Source organism: Myiozetetes cayanensis, unplaced genomic scaffold (genome assembly GCF_022539395.1).
Source record: "Myiozetetes cayanensis isolate MyiCay16 unplaced genomic scaffold, myiCay2020 scf29, whole genome shotgun sequence".
Lineage (NCBI taxonomy): Eukaryota > Metazoa > Chordata > Aves > Passeriformes > Tyrannidae > Myiozetetes > Myiozetetes cayanensis.
Window position 1 is genome coordinate 184,612 of NW_026087510.1, and position 27,951 is coordinate 212,562.

Here is a 27,951-nt window from a genome sequence, read left to right on the forward strand (position 1 = left end):
TTGGCTGGCTCTGAACGATCTGTTTGCGCTGCAGAGAGAAAAATAAACCCAGGCGAGCGGGCTCCTGTAAACACCGAGCTATTTATGGGAGCGTTTGCATCCCGCAGCATCTCCTCACACCTCCCGCGCCGCGGGGAGGGAACCGATGCTCCCCCTTCGGCGGAGCCCCTAAATCCAGAGGCGAGGGGCGGGGTGTGTCGGGGGGCTGCTCAGAACGGGGTACTGGGGGTGGAAAGGGAGCCCCCAAACCCCTCGCCCCTCAGCTGCCCGGGGGGAGTGTCCTTGCAATCAGCGTCTGGCTGGGAGCGGAGCAGGAAAAGCGGCAGGTTCCTCACGGGAGTGCAATGCGGAAGCAAAGGCGGGCAGGGCCCGGCCTAATTGTATGCAAATCTCCCAAACAGAGATTAAAACCACTCCTTTTCCTTTGTGGATTCGCAGTTTGTTCTCCCCCACTGGACTCGTGCCCCTGTGCTCTTAATTTTAGAAGCTCCCCTAAAAAAAAACAAACCTGAGTTGTACCAAAAATGAGCTGCCGGGTGGGAGCCTGGCAGAGGGGGATCCCAGCTCCTCCATCATCCCAAGCAAAGTGTCCCAGGGCTTGGGAAAAGCCTGCAAAGATCGAGAATGACCAAATGTTGCAGGTGGTTGAGCAGAGCCTGTTCCTGGTGGACATGGCATTATCCACACATCCTCTGGGACACCAGGGGTGTGTCCAGGGAATGTCAGGAGTTCCTTTAAAACCCGTGAAAAGAAGTTTTTCTGGTGAACACCAAGCACTGAGAAGATCTTCCAGGTTCTTGATGGGGAGAGAAGGACAGGGAGGGATTCTTGGAAGGGATCCCACAGAAGTGTTGGATGCCGATAAATTCCCGCTGCCATTCCTGGTGCAGCGGGAGAGGTGGGATGCAGGAGGACAAAGAGGGAGCACAAGGAGGACAAAGAGGGGACACAGCGTGGCTTCCTGCACTGGCTGCCATGAGCTGGGGACAGGCCAGCCCGTGGCCACGGCAGGAGGGGCCGGTTGGTGCCCAGCCGGTGCCAGCGGATGATCCACAGCGTTTGGCGTGTCGGGGCCGGCTGAGCTCGCCCTGACGAGACCAAACCTTGACTGAACCCCCAGGGCTCGGCAGCAGCCAAGAAGTGCTGTTCCAGGGAGACAAGTCAAGGCGTGGGGAGCTCGTTTCTCTTTTCCACCCACCTTTCTTTGGCCTTTCCTTTGCTTTGAGCTTCCCCCTCCTGCCTCAGTTTACCTCCAGCTCCGCGATGCCGCCCCAGGTGCTCAGGGCGAGGAGAAGCTGAGGGTTTCTCCATTATAGGGACCATCCCACAGCCCTTCTGGTCATGGAAGGGGGCCTCTTAATTAGGAAAGTTAATTAGGAGTGTGGCTGGTGCCAGCAGCACAGGGCTGTGCTTGGAGGGTTGACTGATTAATTAGGGCGAGTGACCCCCCCAGTGCCACGGTCTGGTGGGTCCGCACAAGATGGCACCAGGCAAAAATAGAAGGGGCAAACAAAGGGAAAACCCCAGAGCTTTTCCAAGAAGGCCTCCTCTGCACTGGGATGCTGTGGATTGATGCCCACCCAGCACCAGCTCTTGGGCCACCACTCTGTGAGTGCCAAGGTGACACAGAGCCCCGAGGGGAACTCACTCAGGGCTGCTCCAGGACTTGTGCCCAAGTTCTCTCCCATTTCAGGGGATTCACGGCCCTGGGAAGCCACTTGGGAAGCTTCTGTGGGGTGGTGCATCCCCACCTGGGCTTGGCAGGAGATCCCCAACAACGACACAGCAGAGCAGAAAACCCTGGGAGACGACTTAACGCAGCAAATCCCAGAGGGTGGATGAAGGAAGGGCTGCTGCCCTGAGGACTGACCCTTCCCACCCAGCACGTCCCAGGGCAGGTTGGCAGCAGGTTGGCAGCAGGTTGGCAGCAGGTTGGCAGCAGGTTGGAAGCAGGTTGGCAGCGCTGCCCGTGATGCCAAGGGACACAGCGAGTCGCTGACGGTGCCCGCGGTCACTCCCAAGGACGTGCCCTCTGTCCCAGGGAGATGCCACACCCTGCAGGTTCCCAACGAGGTCAGCCCCCACCCGGTGCTCTGTCACCTGAACTGTCACCTGCACTGCTTCCCCGAGCCCTGCCGGGTGCTGCCCGCGGGCTCCCGGCCAGCCCGGGTTCCCCGGCACAGCGGGATCCTGAAGGGCTCTTGTGCCTCCCCGTGGGGGAGGAGCTGCTCAGCCATCCCTGCGTGGATCAGCAAACTCGCCCACGCCCGGCGAGCTCGGCGAGCCCGCTGCCAGAACCCGGTGCCATCTCCCGGTGCCATCGCCGCCCTTGGCACTGCACGGGGTAGGGCAGAGGGCCGGCCCCATCGGCGGGGCTCTTTTCGTCTTCCTCACACGCACTGGGCTCGGTTGAAGCCCGAGGGAGCCCCGGAGTGTTCGGAGCCGGGCTGGGGACCGGGAGCTGTTCCTGCCACCGCTCCGAGGGGCAGGAGGGGCTTCAACCCTGCCAGCCCTTCCGAGGCCGCTCAAAACCCTTCACTCCCACCCCTGAAACAACCCCCGAGCTCTTCGGCCTCTCCTCGTCAGCTGAAGCCGCCCCTGGAAGAGCAGGATGGGGCTCCAGCCCCAGCGCAGGGAGGAGGGAGGGGCCGGTGTGAGGGCTCTGGAACAGCCGGCAGGGAGCACGGATCCAGAAACTTCCCGGGAAAGGGAGGGGAAGGTTTGGGAAGGGAAAGTTTGGGAAGGTTTGGGAAGGTTTGGGAAGGTTTGGGAAGGTTTGGGAAGGGAAGGTTTGGGAAGGTTTGGGAAGGTTTGAGAAGGGAAAGTTTGGGAAGGGAAGGTTTGGGAAGGGAAGGTTTGGGAAGGCTTGGGAAGGGAAGGTTTGGGAAGGTTTGGGAAGGTTTGGGAAGGCTTGGGAAGGGAAGGTTTGGGAAGGGAAGGGAAGGTTTGGGAAGGGAAGGGAAGGGAAGGTTTGGGAAGGGAAGGGAGGGTTTGGGAAGGGAAGGTTTGGGAAGGGAAGGGAAGGGAAGAGATAAAAGAAAAGGCAGTGAGGGAGGAAACTGTAAAAGGAAAAATATAGATCTGTGAGTTCTGGTTTGCTGCGAGGTGTGAATGTGGGAACTGCTTCCCCTGGTGGATCTCTGAGGTGGTAAAATCATTCACTGATTGATCCTTGGGGATCAAATATTTGGGAGGGGATGACGAGCTGAGTGGGAAGACCCCAGGGTGAGTCCCAGACTGGGGCTGTGGTGGCCTGGGGACACCTGCCCTTCCCTCCCTCGGCCCCACAGGCATGGTGGGAAATGAGGATTTGGGGTGAGGGAGAAAAGGGGGGATGAAGGGGTGACAGTGACAGGGGGAAGTGGCTGGGAAGGTACCGTATCGGTGCCCCCAGGGCGAGGATGGAGAGGTGCCCCCTCACGAGGGGCACAAAGAGAACCCTCATCTGCTGCTCCCCAGGTCTGGGTTTCTCACTTTAGCAATATGTGCCATATTTCTATTTTTAAATTCCCTGCTTTTAGCTTCCAGCTGTCACGTACAGCTCTCGATTTCGTTAAGAGAGGCTTTTTTTTCCCCCACTCAGACACTCATAGGCTGTAACCACATCCCACCCTCCACGGGGAAAGCTCCTCTTCTACCTCACTCCTGCAGCCTCCGAGCCCTGGCTCTGCTGCTGCCCAAATTACTGCCTTCCAACCAACCCGAGCAGAATTTTTGTCATAGCCAGAAATTAAACCAGGACAGAAATTCGCAGGGCAGGTCCTCTGTGTTGTAGAAAAAACCGTTCAAACCCTTCCCACGTTCCTAAACCTCCAGAATCCTACTGAAAACGTGGAAAATTCCTTATCAGCGGAGGGGACCCGCCTCCTGGCCTGTTCCCTTCCAGCTGGGATCTTTCCCCCGCGGCCGTGGAGCAGCATAAACACCCCTTGAACCGTCCGAGCGCCGGCAAAAGCAGCCCCGAGGCGATCCCCGGGGAGCGGCCCCGCCGGGACGGGGACATGCGACATTTCCGCAGCGCGCGGAGCCAGCCCGGGGTGGCCGGCGGTGACATTCCCACAGCTGGCTCCTTCCTCGGGGCACCAGGGGACACAACTCCCCTGCCGCCAGCTCGGAGCGCGGACATGGAACCTCCTTCTGCCTTTCCACCTCCTGCTCCCGTGGGCTGGGGGGGACCCGGGGGCGCGACCCGCTTTGGGGTCATCCAGCCCCGCTTTGGGGTCATCCAGCCCCGCTTTGGGGTCATCCAGCCCCACTTTGGGGTCATCCAGCCCCACTTTGCGGCTCATCCAGCCCTAGTTTGGGGCTCATCCAGCCCTAGTTTGGGGTCATCCAGCCCCACTTTGGGGCTCATCCAGCCCTGGTTTGGGCTCATCCAACCCCGCTTTGGGGGTCATCCAGCCCTAGTTTGGGGCTCCTGCAGCCTTGGAGGATGGATTTGTGCCCCCGGAGGATGGATTTGGTGCAGCGATGCCACAGTGGTGCCCACCTGGCTCCGGGGCTTGGAGGGGATGGAGAAGTGGGACCACCACTGGAGGTCTGGTGGCTGCGGGATTTTTGGGGTGGTGAGGACCCCCAGATGCTCTTCTGGCTCTGAGGGGAGCAGAGCAGGGGCGAGGGGGTTGGAGGCAATGCCTTGATGGGAGAGGGATGGGATAGCACCGAGCTGAGGGGCAGAGACCCCAGACAGGTGTGTGTGGGGGTCTCAGATTTCCTCTTCTCACCCCCAGGATCGGCCCTTTCCCATTAAAAACCCTACATGAAGCGGGGACTGCCATCCCTGTCTCCTCCACCCAGGGGGGATGTGGGGATGGAGCAGGGAAGGAGCGTCCCCACCGTGTCCCCTTCCCTCGAGTTTTCCTGTGGGGATGAAGGAGGGTGGAACATCTCACACTGCCCAAAATACCACGAGAGGGCAGCGGTGGGGGTGTCGCACCGACACTGATTATCTTGGTTTAAAAAGGAGTTGGGAACCAGGGAACTGGGAAAGAAAAGTCCAGGAACATCCCAAGTGCATTCCAGGGTCCCCTCCTGGGGACCAGGGATCTGCCCAGCCCCGGGGGCAAATGGACCTCCCAGTTTCATCTCCTTAAATAAAAGATCTTGGGAAATCAGAGACCAACATGAATTCCGGGGGTTCAGCTTCCCCCTCTCCCAGACATTTCACTCCCCAAAAGCTGTGAAATCCACGGGGCCAGAGGGACCAGATGGATACAGGCAAGAACAACCTGTGAGGGAGAGAGGAGAAATGGAATAAATAGAAATATTCTTAACAATAATATATTTGTCCTGCAGAAGGAATAGGGAGGGCAACCCCTCAAATTACACTCCTGTCCCTCTCACTGGGGTGTAAAGCTGGGCTGATCCCCAAATATATTCCAGGACAAGTGTGGCTCTGAGAGCTGAGGCCAAAAATTCCTTCTCCGGGACAATTTCAACTCCAGATGAACAAGAAAAACTCAAAGGAAAGCGTTTCCGGGAAGTCCCTCCACTTCCCCGGAGCGTCCCCTCCCCGGATTGGGATGTTTTGGCCCAAAAGGTGAACGAGGGAACCAGGACCGGGGCAGGAACGGCAGGAAGCCAAGCCCCGGGAGCTATTTTGGGCCGTCGGGCAGGAAAAACACCTGCTGGGGTCATCACGCCGCGGGAAAAAACAAACCCCGGCATTTTCTCCCTTGGGGGGCATCGCAAATAAAGAGCTGAACTCATCCCTGCCGGAGAACTGGAGACAAGGGGGACACCCGGGGGCTTCCAGGGCCTGCTCCCCCTCCCAGCCCCCCGGGAAGGGCGGCGGCCGCACCCGGACCCTGCAGAGGGAGGATGGGGGGTGGGGGGGCAGTTGCTTCTCCAACCCTCATCCCCCCCCCGAAAAAGAAAAGGGGGTTCGAAGGGGTCTGAGATGATTTCTGGGCTCTGACTCGCGGTTCCCATCCCGAAATCCGGACTCGGCTGTGGATAACCGGGCTGCTGGTGCCCTCTCCCGTCCAACCACGGGGGCTGATGGTTTCTGCATCGCTGCTGATCCCTCCCGTATCCCTGCTGATCCCTCCTGCACAGAGCAGGACACCCTCACCCTCCCCAGTCCCACGGCCCCTGGGGTGACCCAGCCGAGGAACGGAGGGTCCATCCTCGGTCACAACCTCAGGGCTCCAAAATTTGGCTTTTCCAAGGGTTTTTTTTCCTCGCAGGGAGCCAGGGATTGCATTTGCTCAGTGGCTGAGATGGGCTGGAAGGAGCTTGAGACACCCCCAAACAGGGCCTGGGGAGCACCCCAAAAACACCTACCCCATTTCTGTTCCCTACACCAAAACCCATCAGCCTTCCTCACCCCTCCCAGCCCAAACCTCACTCAAATGCACCAAACCTCACCCAAAAATGCACCAAGCCTCACCCAAAAATTCACCAAACTTCACCTGAATTCACTAATCATCACCTAAATTCACCAAACATTCACCAAACATTCACCAAACCTCCCGCGGGGGGAACAGTAGGGAGTGTGAGTGGGAGTCGGGGGGTTTCTGAGACTCGACCCCCCTCAGGGGGCTGAACACCGCGGGAAGGGGGGAAATCCAGCCGGGGAGGGGTCACCGAGCCCTGAGGGAATTCCCCGAAGGAAATTTGTGGGTGAGGCCCCTCGGGAAGGGCCAGGAGCCCCTCCCGGGGAGCGGCGTGTGTGGCACCAGTGGCTGCCCCTTCTCCCCTTGGGGATCCCGCCCTGGAGCCACCAAACCCCCACAGCCCCTGTCCCCTGCTCACCGGGTCACCCCTCTTGGTGCCAGCACTGGCTGTTCCTTGGGATGGGGGAGGGAACGGGGGAGTCACCAGTTTATGTCCTGAAAGCCCCAGAGCAGCAGCAGCCCCCGGGAGACTATGGGGAGGTGGAATGTGCCCCCCACGGGGACAGGATGATGGTCACCCCCCACGGGGACAAGATGACGGTCCCCACCCAGGATTCCTGGCTGGCAGCCCCCCCAGCCCCCTCCCTGTGCTGTCCCAGCCAGCCCATCTCAGGGCTGTGTCCCCTGCCGAGGGACACCGCTGTCCCCAGGTCCCGTCCCCGGGCGCGGCGCCATCCCCCTGCCAGGACAGCTGTCCCTCCGGGGGGTCAAATAGCCGCCACTTGTCGCTGCTGAATCCCTCACATTCATGGAGCTTCCTCCAAACACCCACCTGTCCTCCAGCTCCCTCCAGCCCAGACTCCCCCACCCCGGGGGAAGCAGCCCCTTGTTGACAAGCCGGGTCCCCCCCCCCTGTGACACGTGTGGGGACAGCCCGGCCGGTGCCACCGCGCAGGGAGGGCAGGAGAAGTCAGGGATGCCCCCGGTATGGGGTGACCCTAGAAGGGAAACCCACTGAGGGTTCTTTAGTGGGGTCCTGCTGGGTGGATCCCTCCTCCAGCTGCAGTTCGGGAAGGGGAAGGGAAGGGGAAGGGGGAGGGGAAGAGAAAGAGGGAGGAGAAGGGGAAGGGAAGGGGTCATGTCCAGGCCATGGGGTCATGGAGGGAGGGAGGGAGGCCATGGCAGGGCAGAAACACAGGAGGTTTGGTGCTGGAAGAGGGGCAGAGCATCAGTGTGGGCAAGGAGAGAGGTCAGGGCACCCAGAAGGGTCCCTGGACTGGGACAGGATGGTGTGTGAGGACACCCAGTATGGTCCCTGGACTGGGGCAGACTGGTGGGTCAAGACAGCCAGAAGGGTCCCTAAACTGGGAGAGGATGGTGTGTCAGGCCATCAAGTATTATCCTTAAACTGGGAAAGGATAGTGTGTGAGGACATCCAGTGTGGCCCCTGGACTGGGAACCAGTTGGGGCACCTGGTTTGGTCTCCAAACTGGAATCCTGGCAACTGGTGGGTCAGGGCACCCCAGGGGAGTTCCTGCACTGGAACAGGATGGTGGGTCAGGGTACACAGGGTTGACCCAGCAGAGCACCCACTGAAATCCCCAGACTGGGACCAGTGGATTGCCGTGTTGGGACACCCAGTATTGTCCCCAGAGTGGGATCCAGGGGACTGGGGACTGCTCAGGCACCAGCACCTCTCTGTTGATCTCTCACCCCCCTCCCAGGTCAAACAGTTGAAAACCAAAATAAAACTCTTCTCCAACCAGATTTTACAGCTCCATCGTGATCCCTGATGGGGAAAGTGCGACCTGGGTGGGAGGGGGGGTGGGGACCGAGGGTGCTGAGCCCCACGGGGACACGGAGCTGCAGGAGCAGCCCCATCCCACCTCCCTACCAGCAACCCAAACTGGGTGAGCTGGCACCTGCGGGTGAGGAAGGGGCTGTTGGCCGGTCCTGCCGCCACTGACGGACAGCAGGACATCGTCCCCCATCGCAGGACATCGTCCCCCATCTCTCCCCACGGGTGGGACCCCAAACCAATCCGGAATTCCCAACAGCATGGAACGAGGCTGGGGCTGAAGGGGGAGGCTCTGCCCCGGCCCCATCGCGGCCGAGCAGCTGTCGCCGTCCCAAATCTCCGGCGAGCAGGCACGTCGGAAATCCCGGGTGTCGGAGGAGGGCTCTGCTCCGCATTCCTCGCCCGGGAGCGGGGACAGGGCCAAGCATCTCCCGCCGCCTGCAGCTGCTCCCAAATATGTTACGACTTGTCACGGCGGCAGGAAGGGATGTCGGGTGAGCCTGGAAAACCAGAGGGGACACGGGATGGGGGGGGTGCCTTGCCCAGTGGGGGTGGAGGATGGGTCCGACTGGAAGTGGCATTTTGGTAGGACCCCTGTGGGATGATCTCTGGCCAGCCCCAGCCTTTCTCCTCATCAGTGCCCACACTGTGGGGCTGTAGATGCTGCCTTGGGCACCCGATTTGCTCCAGCAGCCCCTAAAGCCGGCTCTTTCTGCCCTTTCCATGGAAGGAGCTCAGCCAGGTCCATCCCCAGCTCCAGGGCAGGGGCTGAGCAGCTCCTGCACCGGGCAGGGATGAGCTCCCGGGCGTGGAACGGGGACAACACGCTGAGCACTGGCAGGGAGGGACATCCACCAAGGCTACAACACTTCCACGTGCATCCCCAAACCCAGCAAGTCCACACCATCAGCCGTACTGGGAGAGAAAACAACCGAGGCAGCCCCGCGGTGCCTCTCGGTGACTCCGCTCCCGGACCTGGCCTGGCTCGGGAAGCTGCCCTGGAGGAGCAAGGACAAACCCTTCTCCCGACCGGGATTTTCTCAATGGACGGGTATTTTTGGCAGGGCCCGGTGGCCGTGTCGGGGTGAGCCGTCCCCGGGAGGCCTCCGGAGCCGGGGGGGAAGGTCACCCCGTGACGGATCGCAGCACGTTCTGCCCGGGGCTCGCACAGCCTCGCCTTTGTGCTGCCTCGCAGCCGCCCCCATCGATCACGGGCTAACCTGACAGCCGGCAGCACTGCCCTAATCCCCCGCCGGCTCCCACTCACCCGGGGCACCGCCGGCAGCCACCGGGAAAAGCTGCCTTGTCCCCTCAGCACGTGCCTTTGGGGGTGCCCGGGGTGGTGGGAGCCGTGGTGGGAGCCCCCTCCGGAGCCCTGAGGTCCCTTGGTGGTGGTTCCTTGCCCAGCAATTGCCCCTGGTTTGATACCAGCCAGGATAGCCCTGCTGGGCCCGCAGACCTCGCTGTGTCCCCTGCCGTGCCCAGGCTCGGGGTCATCCTTGGCATAGAGGGGCTACTGGAGCTGCTGGAGCTGCAGCCGGGCAGGCACAGCATTATCCCGGCTCCCACGGCGCGGGATGAGACCCCTGGAAGGAGCTGGAGCGAGTGCAGGTGCTGGGGCTGCCCCCCCAGTGGGGTCCCTGTTCCCCAGTCCCCATCACACACTGGCTCTGTGTGCCCTGGTGTCCCTGAGCTGTCCCTGAGCTGTCCCCTGTCCCCTCTGCCTGCTCAGCTCTGGGGACACGGTGGCCTTGGTGGCCTTTGGGGACTGGCTGAACACCCCATCTCCTGGCCAGGGACGGGTGACACGCAGCTCCTGCCCCGTGGTGCTGCCCCTGTTTATGAAGGGCCAGATGTTTGGGCTGTCCCTTGTCCGGGTCCAACACGTGCCCTGTTTTGTCACTGCCGTGTCCCTCACTCTCCAAACACGTTCCTGCAGTTCAAAAAGCCCATTTACGAGGTGGAGTCGGGGGGTCCTGCAGGCTCCCCTGGCCCAGGGGCTCACCAGGGTCGTGCCCACCAGTAAGTGCCACCAATAAAGGTCCCCATGAGTGAGTTAAGTTGCCTCACACGACAATGACAAGCTGATGTGAAGCTCTTGGGCCCGGGTTATCCCCTCTTAACATCTTCACACCTTCCACAGGCACCTCTGCTCACCCTCAGGGATGAATCCTGCCCCTTCCCAGCTGTTTCAGTGCCTTCCCATCAACCAGGGCCCCGCTGATTTCTTTCTCAGATTTCTTTCCCTCTGGAGAATTTTGGGGTTTGATGACCCAGGGGCTGTGCCAAGGGTGAACCTCGAGGCTGTGGGTCCTGCTTTCCTCGGTGCAGACCTTCACAGATGTCAAAGCCACGGGGACAGCAAATCCCCAGGGCTGGGACCGCAGGAGAGCTGGAATCAGGGTGAGGGAGTGTCATAAACATCCTGGACCCAAAGAACTCTCTTCAAAGAGAGGACTATCATGGTGGGTTCCAAAAAGTCCAGAAATCAACCCAAAGTGATCAAGGGTGCTGGTGGCAGGCACAGGGAATGTGTTGTGGCACAGCCTCTCCAGGGAGGGGGGATTTGGAGAAGGAAAATCCCGGCATGGTTGGCCCTGCACTTTGCTGACATTCTTTCCACTGACCGATCCCTCAGCTGGAATCTGGCCTGGAGCAGGAATAGGAGGAGATGGGAGATGGTTTCTGACGTTCCTGATGGAAAAAAAAATCCCCTCTGAATTACAGATAAAGCTGGAGAGATGTGGTCAAGTGGTTGGAATTGATAGGGAAGGGCTGGGGATGGGTTAAAATCCCACCCACGCTGCTGCTGCTGCTGGCTGTGCCTCAGTTTCCCCACTGGGAATGTGGGAGCAGTGTGTCTTTTCTGGGAAAGGGCTGTGTCAGGATGGCATTGGGGCTTTGGTTATCCACATGTCCAGAGGCTGGGGCAGGAGACCAGATGGGATGGGGGAGGTCCAGCCCAGCCAGGCTCTGCTGGAGACAGGTGGGAGAAGGTGTCCTTTGGGTTTGGTTCGTGGGAGAAGCCACAAGTGTGGATTTTGTGACAAAAATGTGACTAAGGGACTCAACCAGGCACCTTCAGGGAGCCCGTGGGGGAGGAAACGTTGGGTCTGGCACCTCCTGCCCGTCCTGCTTGCCCTATTCCTGCAGGACAGGCAGCTGGCACAGCACTGGCACAGGGACAGGAGTGTCCCTGGGGAGCAGGCGGGACCCCGGGGTGCTCCCTGCGTTGGGATTTCCCTTCCAGGGCTGGATTCCTTCTCTTCCCCAGGGCTGCAGCAGCAGTGGGATCAGGGCTCCGTGCACCAACAGGATGGGGCCGTGGGGAAGGTGGGCAGAGCGGGATCGGGAGGTGGGAATGCCGAGCAGTGGGAGGTGCTGTGCACTGCTGGGTGTGACTGCAGGGGTGACAGAGCCGGCGTGCCCTGGGCTTGAGGGGGCACAGAAGGGATGAAGGGGATGACAGGACGAGGGTGCCCCGGCCCCCGTGGGCTCCCCCAGCCCGGCCGTAACCGAAGGGACCAGATGGGGCAGGAGTTGCAGCGGGAGCTGCCATCCCTTCCAGCCGCCCTGGCACCCAGGGTTCACACAAAGCCCCTGTTCAGGGGTGGCCGAGCTGCCCCCCGCGCCGTGCCAGCCCCCCTGGCTCCCCCAGCGCCGGGCACGGCAACCCCCGTGGGGAGAGAGCACATGAAATCAGACGGACAAGTTTTGATGTGAGGCAGCAGCTTAGGCCGGGCTCAGGTTTCCTTTAGGGTTTCTATATTTATCTCCGTGATTTAATGCCAGCGCCGGGGTTTAAATGGCACCGAGCAGTTGGCGTAGGGAGAGGGAACAGCCGTCCCCGAGCCACACACACATCCCGAGCCCCCCGAGCGCCCATGGAGCTCTTCGAGACCAACCCTTACTTTTTCCCGGAGCAGAGGTTTTACGACGGGGAGAATTTCCTGGGCTCCCGCTATGACCCAGCGGTGTTCCCCGAGCGCGCCGAGGTCTCCCTGTGCCCCGAGGGCAGGGTGGCTTTGGAGGAGAAGGACTCGGTGGGCGAGCACTGCCCCGGGCAGTGCCTGCCCTGGGCCTGCAAGGTGTGCAAGAGGAAGACAGTGTCCATGGACCGGCGGAGAGCGGCCACGCTGCGGGAGAAGCGGCGGCTCAAGAAGGTGAACGAGGCGTTCGAGGCGCTGAAGCGCAGCACCCTCCTGAACCCCAACCAGCGGCTGCCCAAGGTGGAGATCCTGCGCAGCGCCATCCAGTACATCGAGCGGCTCCAGAGCCTGCTCAGCTCCCTCAACCAGCAGGACCGGGAGCAGCGCGAGCTGCGGTTCCGCCCCGCAGCGCCCCAGCCCGCGGTGAGCGGCACCGGGAACCGGCACTGGGAGGGGGGATGGATGGGGCATGGATGGGGCATGGATGGGGCATGGATGGGGGCGTGGATGGGGCATGGATGGGGGCGTGGATGGGGCATGGATGGGGGTGTGGATGGGGCATGGATGGGGCATGGATGGGGGTGTGGATGGGGGTGTGGATGGAGGGGTGTGGATGGGGCATGGATGGGGCATGGATGGGGGGATGGATGGGGGATGGATGGGGGCATGGATGGGGGGATGGATGGGGGGATGCCCCAAGGGGGAGTGATGGATGGGGGGATGCTCCACGGGGTGATGCCCAATGGGAGTGATTTCCCATGGATGGGGGTGGTGCTCTATAGGGGCACTGGCCAAGGGGGATGATGATCTATGGGGTGATGCCCCATGGGGGTGATGGTCTATAGGGGCACTGCCCAGTGGGGGTGATGCCCCATGGGGTTTTGCTGGATGGGGTGATGGCCTGTGGGGATCAGACCTCATGGATGGGGGTGGTGCTCTATGCAGGTACTGCCCTGTGGGGGTGATGCCCCATGGGGTGATGCTCTAGGGGACTGGTGCTCTGTGGGGGATCTGTCCAAAGAGGGTGATACCTGATGGAGGTGATGCCATTTCTGTGGGGATGATGCCATATGGCAGTGACATTCTATGGGGGTGAAGCCATTCCGGGGTGACACGCTGTGAGGGTGATACCATGTGGGCGTGATGGTCTATGGGGACAGTGCCCTGTGGAGGTTATGCCCTATGGGGTGACACTCTGTGGGAGTGACAGTGCTCTGTGGGGCTCATGCCCTATGGGGTGACTTTCTAGGGGGGGTAGTGCCCTATGGGACGATGTTCTGTGGGGTGATGCCATTTTGGGGTGCCATTCTATGAGGGTGATGCTGCATGGGAATGATACCCTATAGGGACAACACCCTATGGAAGTTGTGTCGCATGGGGGTGACACTCTGTGGGGGTGACAGTGCTCTGTGGGGGTGACAGTGCTCTGTGGGGTGATGTCATTTGGGGTGACACTGTGGGGGCGATGCTGTAGGGGAGTGATGCTCTATGGGGACGATGCCCTATGGGGGTGATGTTCTGTGGGGGTGACACTGTGGGGTTGGTGCTCTCTGGGATGGTGCTTTAAGGGGGTGATGCAATTTCGGGGTGACACTGCTATAGGGGAGTGGTGCTCTATGGGGTCATTGCTCTGTGGGGACAGTGGGGTCACTGCTTTGTGAGTGACACGTGCCTGGGCTTTGGAGGGATCACACAGGCCAAAATGAAAGAAGTAACATGAAAGCAAACTAAACCAAACTAAACTAAAAATAAGATGGAATAAAATCAAATAATAAACCAATAAAATGAAAGATAAATACAAAAATAAAAATTAAGTAAAAATATCAACCACAAAAATAGGACTATAAAAAGTAAATAAAATAAAATTAACACTTGGAGGGGTATTTTCAGCTGCCCTCTGGTTGCTGGGGGAGTGCTGGGTGTGCACTCTGAGCCTTTGGATATGGAATGTACAGAGAGCTCCAGGCACAGGTGATACAGGTAGAGATTATAGATACTGGAGATGAATGTGTGGTACAGGCATTGATGATACAGATTAAAGAGACAGAGATTATGGAGATAGTGGATACAGCTGAAATAGGTGTGGATATAGATACAGCTCTATAGTTAAATATGTATATATGTGATACAAATATATGTATATGATATATAGAGATATAAGCATTGATAAGATTATACAGATAAATAACATATATAAATGTTATGGATATATGTATATATAGAGAGAAATTATGTATAGATATAGATAATTTATATACAGGTAATGTAGCTATGGATATAAATGTCATAGATAAAATAGGGATATATAGATGTACATGTAGATACAGATAAAGATAGATATAAATATGGATGATATAGAGGGACTTGATAAGAATGGGATTCCCAGAGATTCATCTGCTTTCAGACTCGAGGATTTAAGGACCAGTAACCCAACATTTAATGCTGAATAAAGGACTGGAAAAGCCTTTAGGCCCCATCCTGTTCCATATTCTCAGGATTTCTCAGTATCCACGGACACCAGAATCCAATTTCCACTTCCCAGGATCCACTTGGATTTGGGTGGATTTGGTGGCTGTCCCTGCAAAGGGTCCAAAACCGTGCTGAGCAGCCTCTGTGTCACTTCTGTCCTGAGCTGCCCCTTCTCCCAGGTGATGCAAAAGCCAATATTTTTTTGGGAAAAAAATCGTATCTGTAAGAATTTCCTGCTTCAGGGGGAAGTAAAGCCAAGTGTTAATTAATTCTCCTGTGCTGCCAGGAGCTCGTGGGCCCAAAGTGCCACTTCCAGGGCCACTACAAAGAGTTGGGTCTGTGGGGTTGCTCCTGGAAATCCCATTTTGGGTTTTACCTGAGTTGGCATCCACTCCTGGATAAAGACACACTCCAAAACAAGTTCATTCCGAGCTCTCATTTCTCAGCTCTTTTCTGGGAAATAACCACTAAGCCCCAAATCCACAAATCAAACTGCCAGAAGCTCTTTCCCAGGAACCCCCTCGGGGTGGCCCCAGGGCATCACTTTTTATGGGCCTGATTAGATGATTTTCAGCAAAAAGCTGTTTTGTCCAAGGCCCTTTGTCCATCTGCAGCCCTTTCTCGGGGTAAAGAGACACCTTTTGACCTGCAGGGAGCAGGTGGCCCCATTTCCCTGTGTCCAGAGCCCTAAAAGGAGGTTTTTCAGCCCTGATGGATCCCAGGATCCTTTGCAGGGGTGGAGGGATGTTCTCACCTCCACAGGGGTGTTCTGTTGAGGTGACTGGGCAGCCTGGGGTGGTTTTGGGATGGCTGCTGGGGCTGGAGGAGGTGACACCCATGGTTGGCATCTCAACTCCTCACAGGCCACCAGCGAGTGTGGATCCAGCAGCTCATCCTGCAGCCCCGAGTGGAGCACCCAGCTGGAGTTTGGCACCAACTCTGCAGGTAAAGAAGGTCCTGCTTACCTGGCTGTGCCACCCCCCGGCCTCCCTGGGCTCTGGAGGGAGTGGGAACAGTTGGGGACACCACAGCACATCACTAAGCCAACCCCCCCCAAACAAAGGAGCAAAGGACAGAAAGAGCCTTGTCCTTCTCTCCCCACCCCACTGCTGCAGAGGGGTGAGCTCAGAAATCCTCTTTCACTCAGTTCTCATCAAATTCAGGCTTCTCCAAGCCCTGATTTCACTGAGACACCAGATCTTAGGAGCTGAGAAACTGCACTGCAGCAGCCAGGGGGCCTGGTGGCTTCACCCCCCAGCAAGGCTCATCCATGGCCATCCCCTGATTCCTCTTTTAGAGAGCTGGGGAAACGGAGGGGAATGAGGATCCTGAGCCTTCTCCATCCCACAAAGAGCTGGGGGAGGAGGGGAGAGGGCTGAAGATGATCATAGCTGGATCCCTCCCCAAAAAAGGGGAAGATGAGGGCGAGCAGAGGCAGCTCCATCCCAAAAAGGGCTGTGGTGCTGAGCATTGCTGAGGATCTCTGAGCAGTGCTGAGGATCTCTGAGAGTTGCTGAGATCTCTGAGCACTGCTGAGGATCTCTGAGCATCTTTGTCCCGGGCTCCCCTTCCCTCCCCACTCCCCCTCTGCAGCTGCTGATCATTTTTCCATGATTACAGTTATTTCCCCCCCCTTCCCCCCCCCCTGCCAAATCCACCTGTTATTTTCCCCAGAAGGCAGAAACTTGAATCTCGTTTTCCAGCAAAGAATAAGACCCAAAAAGTGTCCAAAAATCCCACACCTTGTTGCTCCCTCCTCCTTCCCCAGGGTGGGAGCTGGGAGTAGGTCCCACTCCGGCCACGGGAGGGACCACAAGGTCATAGAATTGTGGAACAGAACCACCAAACTGAGGTCGGAAAAGACCTTTAGGATCATCAACCAGCACCAGCACTAAACCCTGTCCCCCGCGGAGCCAGGAGCTGTCCCCCAGCTCAGGGTGCCCGTCCCCAGCAGTGCCACCCCCGTTGCTCCCCGCAGATCACCTGCTGGCCGAGGAGGGGCCGGAGGAGCGGAACCTGCCCTCGCTGTCCTCCATCGTCGACAGCATCGCCGGCGACGACGTGGCCGTGACGTTCCGGGAGGAGCCGCTCCAGAACTGAGCCGGCACCGACGCTCGAGCTGGGAGTCGGGCGCTGGAAGGGTCCAGCCCTGGGGATCACATTTACCCCCCAGCAGCGCTGAGACCGCTCAGCTCCTTCCCACTGCCCGCCAAACGCTCCCGCCCCACCCAGCCGGCGACGAGACCGGGGAGAGGTGGGATGTTGGCAGGGCCCGGTTCTTGGCGTGGGGCTCTGCTCTGCTCCCCAGTTTTGGGGTTTTGGGGGCCAATGTGTGTGCTGGGTTCGCTTTGCTGATGTTTTTATCCCAGATGCTCCTTGACCAAGGGCTCTCTCGGGCCGGTGCTGACCCAGAGCCTGCCCCGTCTTTTCTACTGAGCGCTGTGTGCAGTTGCCATTTAGAGGTTTGGTTTTTTAATTATTATTTTTGCTAACTTATTTGGATTTTTTTTTTTTTTTTTTAATAAACGCATTCTTGTTTGGACTGCTTGGGATTCTCCTTTAGTATTGTTTCCCTCTGTGCAGGTCACCCCAGTTCCCAGGTTGGGGTTTTCCGTATCAGAAAATCCAGCTGGACCTCAGTGCAGTCGCTCAGGTGGGAACTGGATGTGCCACATTTAAATCAGCCCTTGAGACACCAGTGGATTGAGATCCCCAGCAACTGGGGCTCAGCCCTGTACCCCAAGGTTCCTGAGGGGGCTAAAGATTCATGATATTTTTTATTTGGCCTCTAGAAAGAAGGCTCGAGCCCAGCACTGTTTTAAAATCCTGTTTATTGGAACACACATACATCCTTTCCTGACCCAATCCAGGGTTTGGAGTCCATGCAGTACCAATAATATGACAAAAGAAATAGGGCATTGATATAAAGGGCTCACCGACTCTTCAAATTAAAAAAATATTTAATACTGTATTAGGCAAATAATACACCGAAAAGACGTTGTGACTGTAGAGCCTCTCAGATATTGCACTTCCAGACAGCACATGATAAGTATAAGGTCATTCCAGCCATCAATAAATATCACATCAGAAATAGGGGCCACACAAGGCAAACGTGGCATGAGGAGACGAAGAGATCCTACCCTACGGGGGAGAAATGGGAAGAGTTAAGAGTCTCCTGGATTGATCCCTGCCCGTAGCCTGGAGGCAGGAGGGGAGAGCATCTCCTCTGCACCCGGAGGGGAAGGGGTGGGCACGTCCCGGGGGGCTCTGGGTGCTCCCGTGCGTCCCCCCCGGGGCCCCAAGGAGGGTCCCCTCTCCCGTGGGTGCCGGCAGCGTCCTGGCACTGAGCCACACAGGGCAGTGCCAGCCCTCCCCACACAGCCCTGCCCTGCAGGCACGGCCTCCCCGCTCCGTGGGCACCTGGCAGCACCAAAATGAGCACCTGGGCAGACACCGCCCTCCTCACCCCCCCACGGCCCCACCCACACACAGCACCACCCCCGGCACTGCCCCCGGCCCCGGGGACAGTTCCCTGCGCGGCCACCCCGGCAGAGTCTGAATCGGAATCTTCCTTGGCTTCAAGTCCTGAGGGCACATCCCCCACAGCCCGGGCTCGGGCGGGTCAGGATTGGCACCGTGAACCAGGCGGGAGGAAGGGTTCCAAACATCACAGCCCGCTCTGGGGCGTCTCTGTCGCTCCGTGGGTGTCCCCACGCTGGGACGGCCCCTGGAGCACATCCCCAGCAGCGAGAGCAGGGCTGGGTGGGCAGGCCACGGTCGGGAGCCAGGGGGGAAGCGGTGGGGTCACAAGCAGGAGGGACAGATCCTGGTGAGTCCAGAGCAGCGAGGCCGAGGGACAGGCACAGGCTGGGCTCTTGTCCTGGAAGGCAGCCAGCACGTGGCCACTCGGAGAGCAGGGAGTGCTGAGGAACAAAGTGGGAAAGGCCCTGTGAGAGTGGTGGCTCAACTCCAACAAACCCAGCGGGAGTGGGCAATGATCTTCCTGGCACAGAACCAGGAACCCAGGGGTACAGCAGGATCCCAGGAGCCTCTCGAAGTGCTTGACTACCCTTCCCTCACCCCCCATCTAGGATGGCACCCTGCGGGTCCCCAGAGCAGCTAGATAAAGCACCCGGGGTGGGATGCGGAGCGTCCCTCCCGCATCTCCTCGGGGTCCCGAGAGCCTCAGGCAGCAGCAGCTGCCCCACCCCTGAGGTCTCCATGGTCCTCCAGGGCAAGGCAAACCTTGGAGAAGGCAGCCAGCCTGCCTGGCTGGTGCTGGTGCCCCCCCAGCTGCCAGGCCTGGGTGTCCTCACACTCACCCAGGGCCGGGGTCCCGTCTGGCTGACCCTCAGCAGGAGTACGTCCGCACCGTGGAGGTCTCCAGCCTGGGCGACCCCGAGGCACCAACTGGGAGGGAGCCAAAGAACAAAGCAATTGGTGACTACTCCATCAGCCCTCAGCTTCCCCCAAACCATTTACTCAGCAGGATCTGTGCCCTGCAGCCCCGAGACGAGATCAAAGGAAGAGCAGTGTTTGGCCAGCCCTGATGCTCCCAAAGCTCCAGCGTGTTTGGGAAGTGGCCTCTTGCCATTCCTATTCCTGGGGAGCTCCCCATGTCTGGGTGGGATTCTCTCCCAGGTTTCACTGCCCTCAACTGGGTGGGAATTGCAGCTTCCAGGGATGGAGTGGGAAAGGTTGAAGGGAAGTTTGACCCAAACTGCTGGACGGGAAACTGTGACATTTGAGTCAACCTGCAGGCAGGAGAAGAGCTGAGCCTGGGGTTTGGAGCTGGGAGGTGAAGGAACAGCGTTCCACTTTTCATTCCCCCCTCATTTCTGAGCCCTCTGACACCAGCTCTGCTCCCCTGGGGATGTGACACGTGGTTTGGGACAGTGGGGCCAGGGTGCCCGGTGCAGGGGACAGAAGCTGGAGCTTTGGAAGGGACCAGGACACCTTGGAGGAAGGAGTTTTTTGGTGGTGGGGCAGAACCTGGGACAGGTGTGCTCAGGAACACCCAAACCCAGCAGCACAGCAGCCAGAGTGTCCCTGCAGGCCCTGCCAGCCTCAGGCAAACAGAGCTGCTTAATCCAGGCCCTTTGGGGATGGTTCCAAAAGGCAGGAGGGACAAGGTTGGGCTGCTGCACCCTGACAGTCCCAGAGCTACCCCAGCAGGCTCAGACCTGGATGCCAAACCCAGGGTGACACATCCCCATTCCACCCCCAATCCAGCCCCTCCCTTGTCCTTGTGGTTCAAAACCAAGAAATAACACAGGAGTGAAACAGCCCTCCTGGAAAAACCATTTCCAGCAGACAATGGCTCAGAGATCGCCTGGACTGAGCATCTTGGGTGATCAGGAGTCCTCTTTCCTCTCCCTCTGCCTTTCCCTCTTTCCCTTTCCCTCTCCCTCTTGTCTTGTCTCTTCTCCCGTCCTTCCCCTTCCCTTTCCCTTTCCTTTTCCCTTCCCTTTTCCCTTTCCCATTCTCCTTTCCTTTTCCACTTTCCCTTTCCCCTTTCCTTTTCCACTTTCCCTTTCCCCTTCCCTTTTCCACTTTCCCTTTCCCCTTCCCTTTCCCTTCCCCTTCCTTTTCCCTTTCCCTTCTCTTTCCCTTTTCCTTTCCCTTTCCTTTTCCTTTTCCCTTCCCCTTTCCCCTTTCCTTTTCCTTTCCCCTTTCCTCCCTTTCCTTTCCCTTTCCCTTCCTTCCTTCCTTCCCCTCCCTTTCTCCATCCCTTCCTCATCTCCCCATCCCCATCCCCATCCCCATCCCCATCCCCATCCCCATCCCCATCCCCCTCCCCTCCACCTCGCATTCCCCACCCTCCCCACGAATCCCCTCAGGACGCAGAGTCCCCCCTGGGGCAGGGGGGCCGCACCTTCCGGGGGCATTTTCTTGGGTGGGGCGGCGGGGGGTGGCAGTGGCACGAGGCTGGTGACGCGGAACCCAGCAGGGAGGGTCTCTGCGGAGCCGCTGAGCATGTTGATGCTGTGGATGTCCCGCGGGCGGAATCGCTTCCGCCACGACGGCGTCCGGCGGAACGTCTTGTCGTCGCCCTGCCGGGGACAGGACAGCAGGCTGTGGGCACAGCACCCCACCCCTGGCAGGCACCACCACTGCTGCCACCCCTCGGGGGCGTGCCTGGCCCCGGTGACCCCTGAGCAGCGCAGGAACCACAGAACAATCACGGAATATTCCGAGCTGGAAGGACCCGCAGGGACTGTCGAGTCCAACTCTTCAGTGAATGACCCAAACCCACGACCTCGGTGTTCTGAGCACCACGCCCCAACCCATGGAGCTAATCCCAGCTACTGATGTCACAAGGCCTTTGTACAATTCCCTCAGGATGGAGGAACTTCCCAACCCCAAGACACTGATCTTGCAGCTGGTGAAGCTCTGGGGGTGAAGGATTCCCAAGGCAGAGCTCCAGGGAGCACCACACTCCGACCAGCTGAGCTCACCTCGGGGTCATGTGTGATCAAACCATGGGCCAAGGGCAAGGAGACCTCCCTGGGGTCCCAGAGCTTTATCCCAAGGCTTTATCCTTTCCAGCTTGCCTGTCTCTTCTCCCCAGCCTGCCTGCAAAGATGCTTTGGAGACATCAACACACAGGCCCCTCTAAAGACCCCAAGGGATGGTGGGGTCATGGAAGAGACGCTCCAGCCCTCGGAGCAGCCCTGTGGCCTCCTCTGGACTGGCTCCAGCAACTCCACCTCCTTGTGCTGCTGTTCCCCAGGGCTGGGGGCAGCTCTGCAGGGGGGTCTCAGCTGAGGGGCAGAGGGGCAGAATCCCCCCTCCCCTGCTGTCACACTAGGGGATCAGCCCAGGGCACAGGGGGTTTGGGGTCCCAGCACACGTGGCCAGGGCATGTTGAGTTTCTCATCCATCCACAGCCCCAAGTCCTACCCCCAACAACATAGGACAAAGGACGGGTCTGGCACTCACATCATCCAGCCTCCGTTCCGTGCCCAGGGCGAGCAGGTTGTTGAACTCCCTCTCCAGCACCTGCCGAGCCTGAGAGGAACCAAAAATGAGCATTTCCCCCTAAGGGGAATGTGTTTCCAGCCAAAAATCGCACCTCAGGAGAGCCTGAGAATGACAGAAAAAGCCCAAGGATGACAGAAAAAGCCCCTGTGCCACCAGAGGGCTCTGCTTTGAAGGGCAGGGCTGAGCTGGTGGGACTGGTGGGGTCACCCCCCAGCTGTGTCCCACACTGGCCACCCTCCTCCAAAACCTCCCAAGGGTGTTGCTCCTACCTGTGTGTTCTGGGTGGGGATTTGCAACACCAGGGCCAGGCTGTTGTGGTCAAAGTTCTCATCCAGGGCCAGGAGGGCCCCGTGCACCCCACTCTCCACCAGGTTGTTGGCGTACTCGCGGAGCCCGATGGACTGGATCCAGTGGATCACCTGGTCGTTGGTCCACACTAACACGTCTGCAAAAGAGCCAGGGCACGTCTCAGGGCCACCTCAGACCACGTGGGCTCTCGAGGTTGTGAGGGGATCTGAGGATGTCCTGGGGGCTTTTCCCTGTGCCCCAGGCTGATCCAGGGACTCTCCTTCCCGAGCTGGCAATGCCGGGAGCTCAAGTGCCAGGAACAGCTCACTTCAATTTACCAAACCAAAGGCTGAAATAACAGGCAGAAAACAACTGTGAAAATTAATCCTAAGAACCCACGGCTGCTGGTGTAATTAGGGGCATTATCAGTAATGAGATGTAATCCAAGCAGCAGCCAGATGCACAGGGAATCTCAGGACAACCAGGAAGGGGAGGCCGAGCAAGCCGGGGGCGTGTGCTGAGCATCTGAAATGGGCAGGAGAAGATCTGATGCTCAGGTTGGGTCTTTGCTGCCCTGACACCCTTCCTCCCTCCCCATGCCTGACTGGGGTCACACTGAAGGGAGTTCTCCCCTGGAGAACAGCCCCGTGAGCTCAGAAATAATGTGTTAAAAAAAGGGGACAGGGAGGGACCATCGCTGGGGCTCCTGGAGTTTCCCTTGTCCTGGACACGGTGTGCAGGTGCTGACCTTTGATCTCGTGCTGGGTCTCCTCTCTCCTCCTCTCGAGCTCTTTGCGGTCGTAGTTGAGCCTCTTGAGGCACATGATGCCGTACTGGAGGCTGGTGCTGCGAGGACACGAGGTGTCACCCCCTCCCCAGGGGCTCAGTGCCACCGGAGGGACCTGAGCAGGGCCCCACCCCCTGTGTGCCCTCTGTGTGCCCAAGGGTCAGGGATGGCTCAGGACAGACACAACCCCGAGCTGGAAAATGGGGAATGTCCCTCCCTTCCACGGTAATTCCCAACTCTGTCGGTTCTACCCTGTCCCAGCTGCCTGGGAGCCCACGGATGCAAACAATGACAGTGCTTGGTGGGGGAGAGGGAAGGGAGAACCAGCCCAGGGGCTGCTCCAGGCTCAGGGGCAGGGGGGGACATGGCAGGGCCATGGACACATCCCTGTGGGTCAGGGGGATGGGGCAGCCCCAGGACAGGGCTGGGTGTTGGAGCAGGGGTTGGGATGGCACGAGTCTTCTCCTCCTGGGCTGCTCTGCTGCCAGTGGAGCTCCAGGGGGGATGAACCTCAGTTTCTGCCCATGGTTTGCCCCACAGCCAGGAGAAGGCTTGGTGCCTCTGCAGTTGTGCAGCAGGGGGTGGGATGAAGGAGAACAATTCCCATCAGAGCTGTCCTAACCCAAGACGGGGAGTCCAGCCCAGAAGAGCCACCCAGGGCTGGCCAAGACGGGAGGGTCCCTCAAATCCCCCCCTCCTCGGCTCCACGTGCACCCAGGGCCCTCCCAAAGCAGGGCACCCACCGGTGGAAGCTGTCCACCATCTTCAGGTGCACCCTGAGGTCCTTCTTGGTGAGGTGGTCCAGCATGCGGGCATCCACCAGGCACTCCATGAAGTAGCTGCGGTACTGGGGGAGGCCCAGGCTGGGCAGCCACTCGTTCCCAATCCACTCGTGGTTCATGTCCCCGTAGGCCAGTGTCTGTGGGGAAGCAGATGGAGAAGCCTGGGAGAACCCTGGGCTTGGTGGAGCTGGAAAACCCCAGGAGAAGGGAGACAGCTCAGCAGGGGTCACTGCCCTGGGGGCCAACTCCAGCAGAGGAGTTTAACCCACAGTTGCACCGGGGGAGCCCGAGGGAACAGCCCTGCTGGCCATGGTTTGTGTCCTGCTGATGTCCCACAAGGAGACAAGGCAGCAGCCCAAGGAATAGCTGGACTTTTAAGAGCAGCTGCTTCTGGAAAATCCACATTCATTGAAAGCTGAACCAACTAAGACATAGGTTTCAGTGCATTCCCAACTGATGTTTAAGAACCTCTGTTTTAAGAATCTCTGTTTTATGGCTTCAAAACAAACAAAAAAAAAAGGTCTGTTTTGGGCAGAACCCCCTCCCTCGCATTCCCTTTCACTGCAAACTGGTTCTGGGTCGGAAAATGAAATAAAATCCACCAGAATAAAAGTAAAACATTTGAGAGGGACAAAACTAGAAAGGATGGATCCCAGCAGGACTCCTTCCTCCCACCTTTTTGGGTCATTAAAATGGTCTGTATGGACTTGGGGCTACAAAATAGGTGGAAAGTAAATGTAAAATATAAAATAGTTGAAAAGAAAAGCTGCCCCCAGTGGGGGGGTCTTAACACAGGGTCTGGATCTTACAGAGCAGGTCCCAGAAAAGTCCCTGCCTGGAGCAGAAGAGGACCTGCAAGGTCCCAGGAGGACACCCTGTACCTGAAAGGTGGCTCTGGAGCAGGCCCAGGGTGCAGGTTCAGACTCCAACAGGGACTGAGGGAACATCAAAGCCCCACATTCACCCCCCGGGAATGTCCATCCAGCTCTCCCTCCCACAACCACCCCATGCAATGCCCCAAAAAGGGTGACACGGGGACCTCACCTGTGCCCAGCTGCCCTCCTCTGTGTCCTAGGAGTGGCACATGCAGCATGTCAACAGAAAGGACAGCTCAAGTCAGTGCCTGGGGCCACGACAGGATCTGCCACGTGCTGAGCGCGGGCCCCGCGGCACAGCGGGACCAGGAGGGGACAGGGGTCGCTCCAGGGGTCACCAGGGTGCTGGGGACACCCCAACCCCGCCAGGCCTGGGTGTCACCCCCTCTCTAACCAAGTGAGGAGGGTACAGGATGAGGTTTGGACTGGAGACAGCACCGACACTGGGGCTCCTTCGCCTTCCTTGGGAAATCTGGGGAGTTCTTGTGTCCCCCAAGTGAGATGGATGCAGAGAGAAACTTCAGCTTCAGTTCCTGGATCACCACACCCAGGGGGGCTGCCCAACCCATCTGGATGATTTTGTAGTTTCCTTATCAAGCTGGGTTGGTTTTCCACACAAAACCTGCCAAGGGACAGTGTCACCTCCCTGCCATAACTCAGAGCCCTCCTACCCAAAAAGCACCTGCCAGTCACAGGTCTGTGCTACTCAAACAGCAGAAAAAAGCCTCAGTAAAATGCCTAAATCACAGAATCCCAGAGTGGTCTGGGTTGGAAGGACCTTAAAGCTCATCTCATTCCACACCCCGTTCTGGGCAGAGACAACTTCCACTGGACCAGGTTGCTCCAATCTAAGGAGCAACAAACAACATTCACACAACAAATCCAAAATGCTGCCCCTGTTCTGAGCCAGGGGGTCATTAAGTTGCAGAGAGGGGAGCGTGGCTACATCTCTAACAGAGCCAGAGCTTTTGGGGGCACGGTCACACCCCTGTGAGGGACCCCGAGCCAGCAGCAGGGCCAATATTTGGGTGTGCTGAGGTCAGTGGGGTGTGAGGCAGTGGCTTCTCTGGGTGTAGAACAAGGCAGGGGCTCAGTCTCATGTGTCTATCTTGAGACCTCTCTTGCTTTTTGCCTTCAAGTCCCAGCTGACAGACGGGCTGCCCTAGAAACCCCTGGGGGCTCAACAAAGGAAAATGCATCTGATGGTTTGTAAGCCAGTTCTAGAAACTGTTGGGCTATCAAAGGTTGAAAGATGGTTTCTAAACAGGTGCAGGGTGCTGGCCAAGAGCTGACACATGAGAGGCAGCAGAGATCCCTTCCCCTCCTGGGGTTTGGGGCCTGAACACACGCCCAGAGCTCGGTGACCTCGGGGCTGCTCGGCCTCACCGTCTTGGTGGAGGTTGCCAAGTTCTCCATCTCCTCGTGGGTGACCCAGACGTTTCCAGAGGACTGCAGGGAAAACAGCAGAGTGGTCAGAGTGAACCAGCACAGAGCTGTGGCCTCAAGGTTCACAATCATCATCAAATCATGGATTGGTAGAATATTAATGTTGGGAAAGACCTTTAATGTCATCAAATCCCAACCATCAACCCACCACCACCACCATGTTCACATGTCCTCAAGTGACACATCTACTTTTTGAGTGCTTCCAGGGGTGAGGACTCCACCACTGACCTGGGCAGCCCCTTCCAATGCCTGAGCACCCTTTCCAGGAAGAAATTTTCCCCAACATCTACTCTAACCCTCCCCTGGAACAGCTGGAGGCAGTTCCCTCTCCTCCTGTCCCTGTTCCCTGGGAGCAGAGCCCGACCCCCCCCCCGGCTCCCCCCTCTTGTCAGGGAGTTGCAGAGCCCCCCCAGCTCCATCAGCTGCTCCTGCTGCTCCAGCCCCTTCCCAGCTCCGTTCCCAGCCCTGCACACGCTCCAGTCCCTCAGAGCCTCTCTTGTCAGGAGGGGCCCAGAACTGAGTCCAGGATTCCAGGGGGGCCTCAGCAGTGCCAGCACACAGGGACAGTCACTGGTCATGTTGGTCACACTATTGGTGGCACAGCCCAGGTGCCACTGGCCTTCTTGGCCACCTGGGCTCATGTTCAGCCCCTGTCACCAGCACCACCAACTGCACTGGAAACAAAAGACCTTCATCTCCCTTTGCATGTTGGGGTGATGCCCTGGAGCCTGTGGGCCTGTCCCTCGTAGCTGTGACCCCAGACAGAACCATCTGAGGGGGGCACAGCAGCCTGGGGTCTTTCCTCCTGCCAGCTGCTGTTCTGCAGATGTGTCTTGGCATTACTGGGGCACCACCAACCCCTCGAGGGGTTGTGGACCAGCACAAGACACAGTCCCTCCATCCTACCAGCTGCTCTGGCTGCCCCAGGAGTTTCACATGGTCCCAGGAAAAGGCTTGTGTTGAAACGACTGCAAAAATATCTGTGTGTGACCCTGTAAATCAGGAAGGTTTGGATTTGGGCTGTTTGGACGGGATTTTATCCTCTCCAGGGCATCCAGTCCCTGGGCTTTGCTCCTTGCAGGCAGGCTCAGCTTCTTGCTGACACCCCAAGTGGGAACAGGAGCCTCGAGGCAGGAAAGAGCTTCACCCTCGATGGCCATAACAGATCTTTGTGCCAGCAGATTGCTCTGACTGGTCCCCGCGGGGACATCACCCCCTCCGTGGTCACGCTCGCCCGGAGCTCCGGGGTTGCAGAGGGCCCACCGTGTGCCAGGGGTGTGAGGGGCACTCACCGTGCGGGAGGTGGGGGGTGCCGAGGGGCTGGTCAGTGACACCATCTCCTGGATGGCCAGGCGCAGCTTGAGGCGGTGCAGGGCGTTGCTGATGCCGATCTCCCGCTGGATCTCGGTGTCCGACAGCGCTGACATGATGGCCCCGCTCTTCACGTTGGCACGGCAGGCGGCCACGTACCAGGCTGGCATCCCCACCCAGAGCTGCCAGGACAGGGCAGAGCCAGTCACTGCCTGGCTGAGCCACCCCACTGCCCACTGAGCCACCCCACTGTCCACTGAGCCACCCCACTGCTCACTGAGACACCCCACTGTCCACTGAGACACCCCACTGCTCCCTGGGCCACCCCACTGCTCCCTGGGCCACCCCACTGCCCACTGAGACACTTCATTGCCCACTGAGACACCTCACTGCCCACTAAGACACCCCACTACTGCTCAATGAACCACCCTGGCTGAAGCTCAGTATCAAAGTTGATCCCCCACATGGGCTCTTTGTGGTTGGACCCTGTGCAGGTAGCTGTGGCCAACCCAGCCCTGTGTGTGATGGACACAGCACAGCCTTCCATGGAATCATGGAATCACAGCACAGCCTCCATGGAATCATGGAATCACTGAGGTGGGAAAAAGCCTCTAAGATCATCCAGTCCAACTGTTGTCCCAGCACTGCTGTGTTCACCATTAACACATGTCCCGAGGTGCCACATCCACATCTTTTTTGAACAGTTCCAGGGAAGGGAACTCCACCACTGCCCTGGGCAGCCCCTTCCAATGCCTGAGCACCTTTTCCAGGAAGAAATTTTCCCCAATATCCAACCAACCTGCCCCTCCCCTGGCACAGCTGGAGGCCATTTCCTCTCCTCCTGTCCCTGTTCCCTGGGAGCAGAGCCCGACCCCCCTCCCCAGCTCCCCTCTCCTGTCAGGGAGTTGCAGAGCCAGAAGGTCCTCCCTGAGCCTCCTTTTCTC

The 27,951-nt window shown here is 58.6% G+C and overlaps 2 protein-coding genes and 1 long non-coding RNA gene across 4 annotated transcripts in view; 1 reads left to right on the plus strand and 2 right to left on the minus strand.

Moving 5' to 3' along the window:
• The window catches only part of LOC126644169 (uncharacterized), a 99,009-nt gene that overhangs the window by 34,051 nt on the left and 37,007 nt on the right, over nucleotides 1-27,951 (minus strand). The gene's annotated exons all lie outside the window — the stretch shown is intronic.
• Nucleotides 11,942-16,634, plus strand: MYOG (myogenin). Its single transcript, XM_050323174.1, is given in 4 exon segments — nucleotides 11,942-12,010; nucleotides 12,012-12,488; nucleotides 15,398-15,479; nucleotides 16,513-16,634. Coding segments are annotated over 4 exon segments (750 nt in total).
• PPFIA4 (PTPRF interacting protein alpha 4) overlaps nucleotides 17,349-27,951 on the minus strand; it is a 62,238-nt gene continuing 51,635 nt past the window's right edge. For both annotated transcript variants that reach the window (XM_050323156.1, XM_050323155.1), the window contains 10 exons: nucleotides 26,989-27,189; nucleotides 25,637-25,699; nucleotides 24,420-24,446; nucleotides 23,337-23,512; nucleotides 22,555-22,652; nucleotides 21,788-21,963; nucleotides 21,477-21,545; nucleotides 20,410-20,587; nucleotides 18,857-18,944; nucleotides 17,349-18,457 (listed from right to left, as the gene is read on the minus strand). In XM_050323156.1, coding sequence (XP_050179113.1) covers nucleotides 18,886-18,944; nucleotides 20,410-20,587; nucleotides 21,477-21,545; nucleotides 21,788-21,963; nucleotides 22,555-22,652; nucleotides 23,337-23,512; nucleotides 24,420-24,446; nucleotides 25,637-25,699; nucleotides 26,989-27,189 — 1,047 coding nt within the window. In that variant the 3' untranslated portion in view covers nucleotides 17,349-18,457; nucleotides 18,857-18,885. The remainder of the gene's footprint in view (nucleotides 18,458-18,856; nucleotides 18,945-20,409; nucleotides 20,588-21,476; nucleotides 21,546-21,787; nucleotides 21,964-22,554; nucleotides 22,653-23,336; nucleotides 23,513-24,419; nucleotides 24,447-25,636; nucleotides 25,700-26,988; nucleotides 27,190-27,951) is intronic.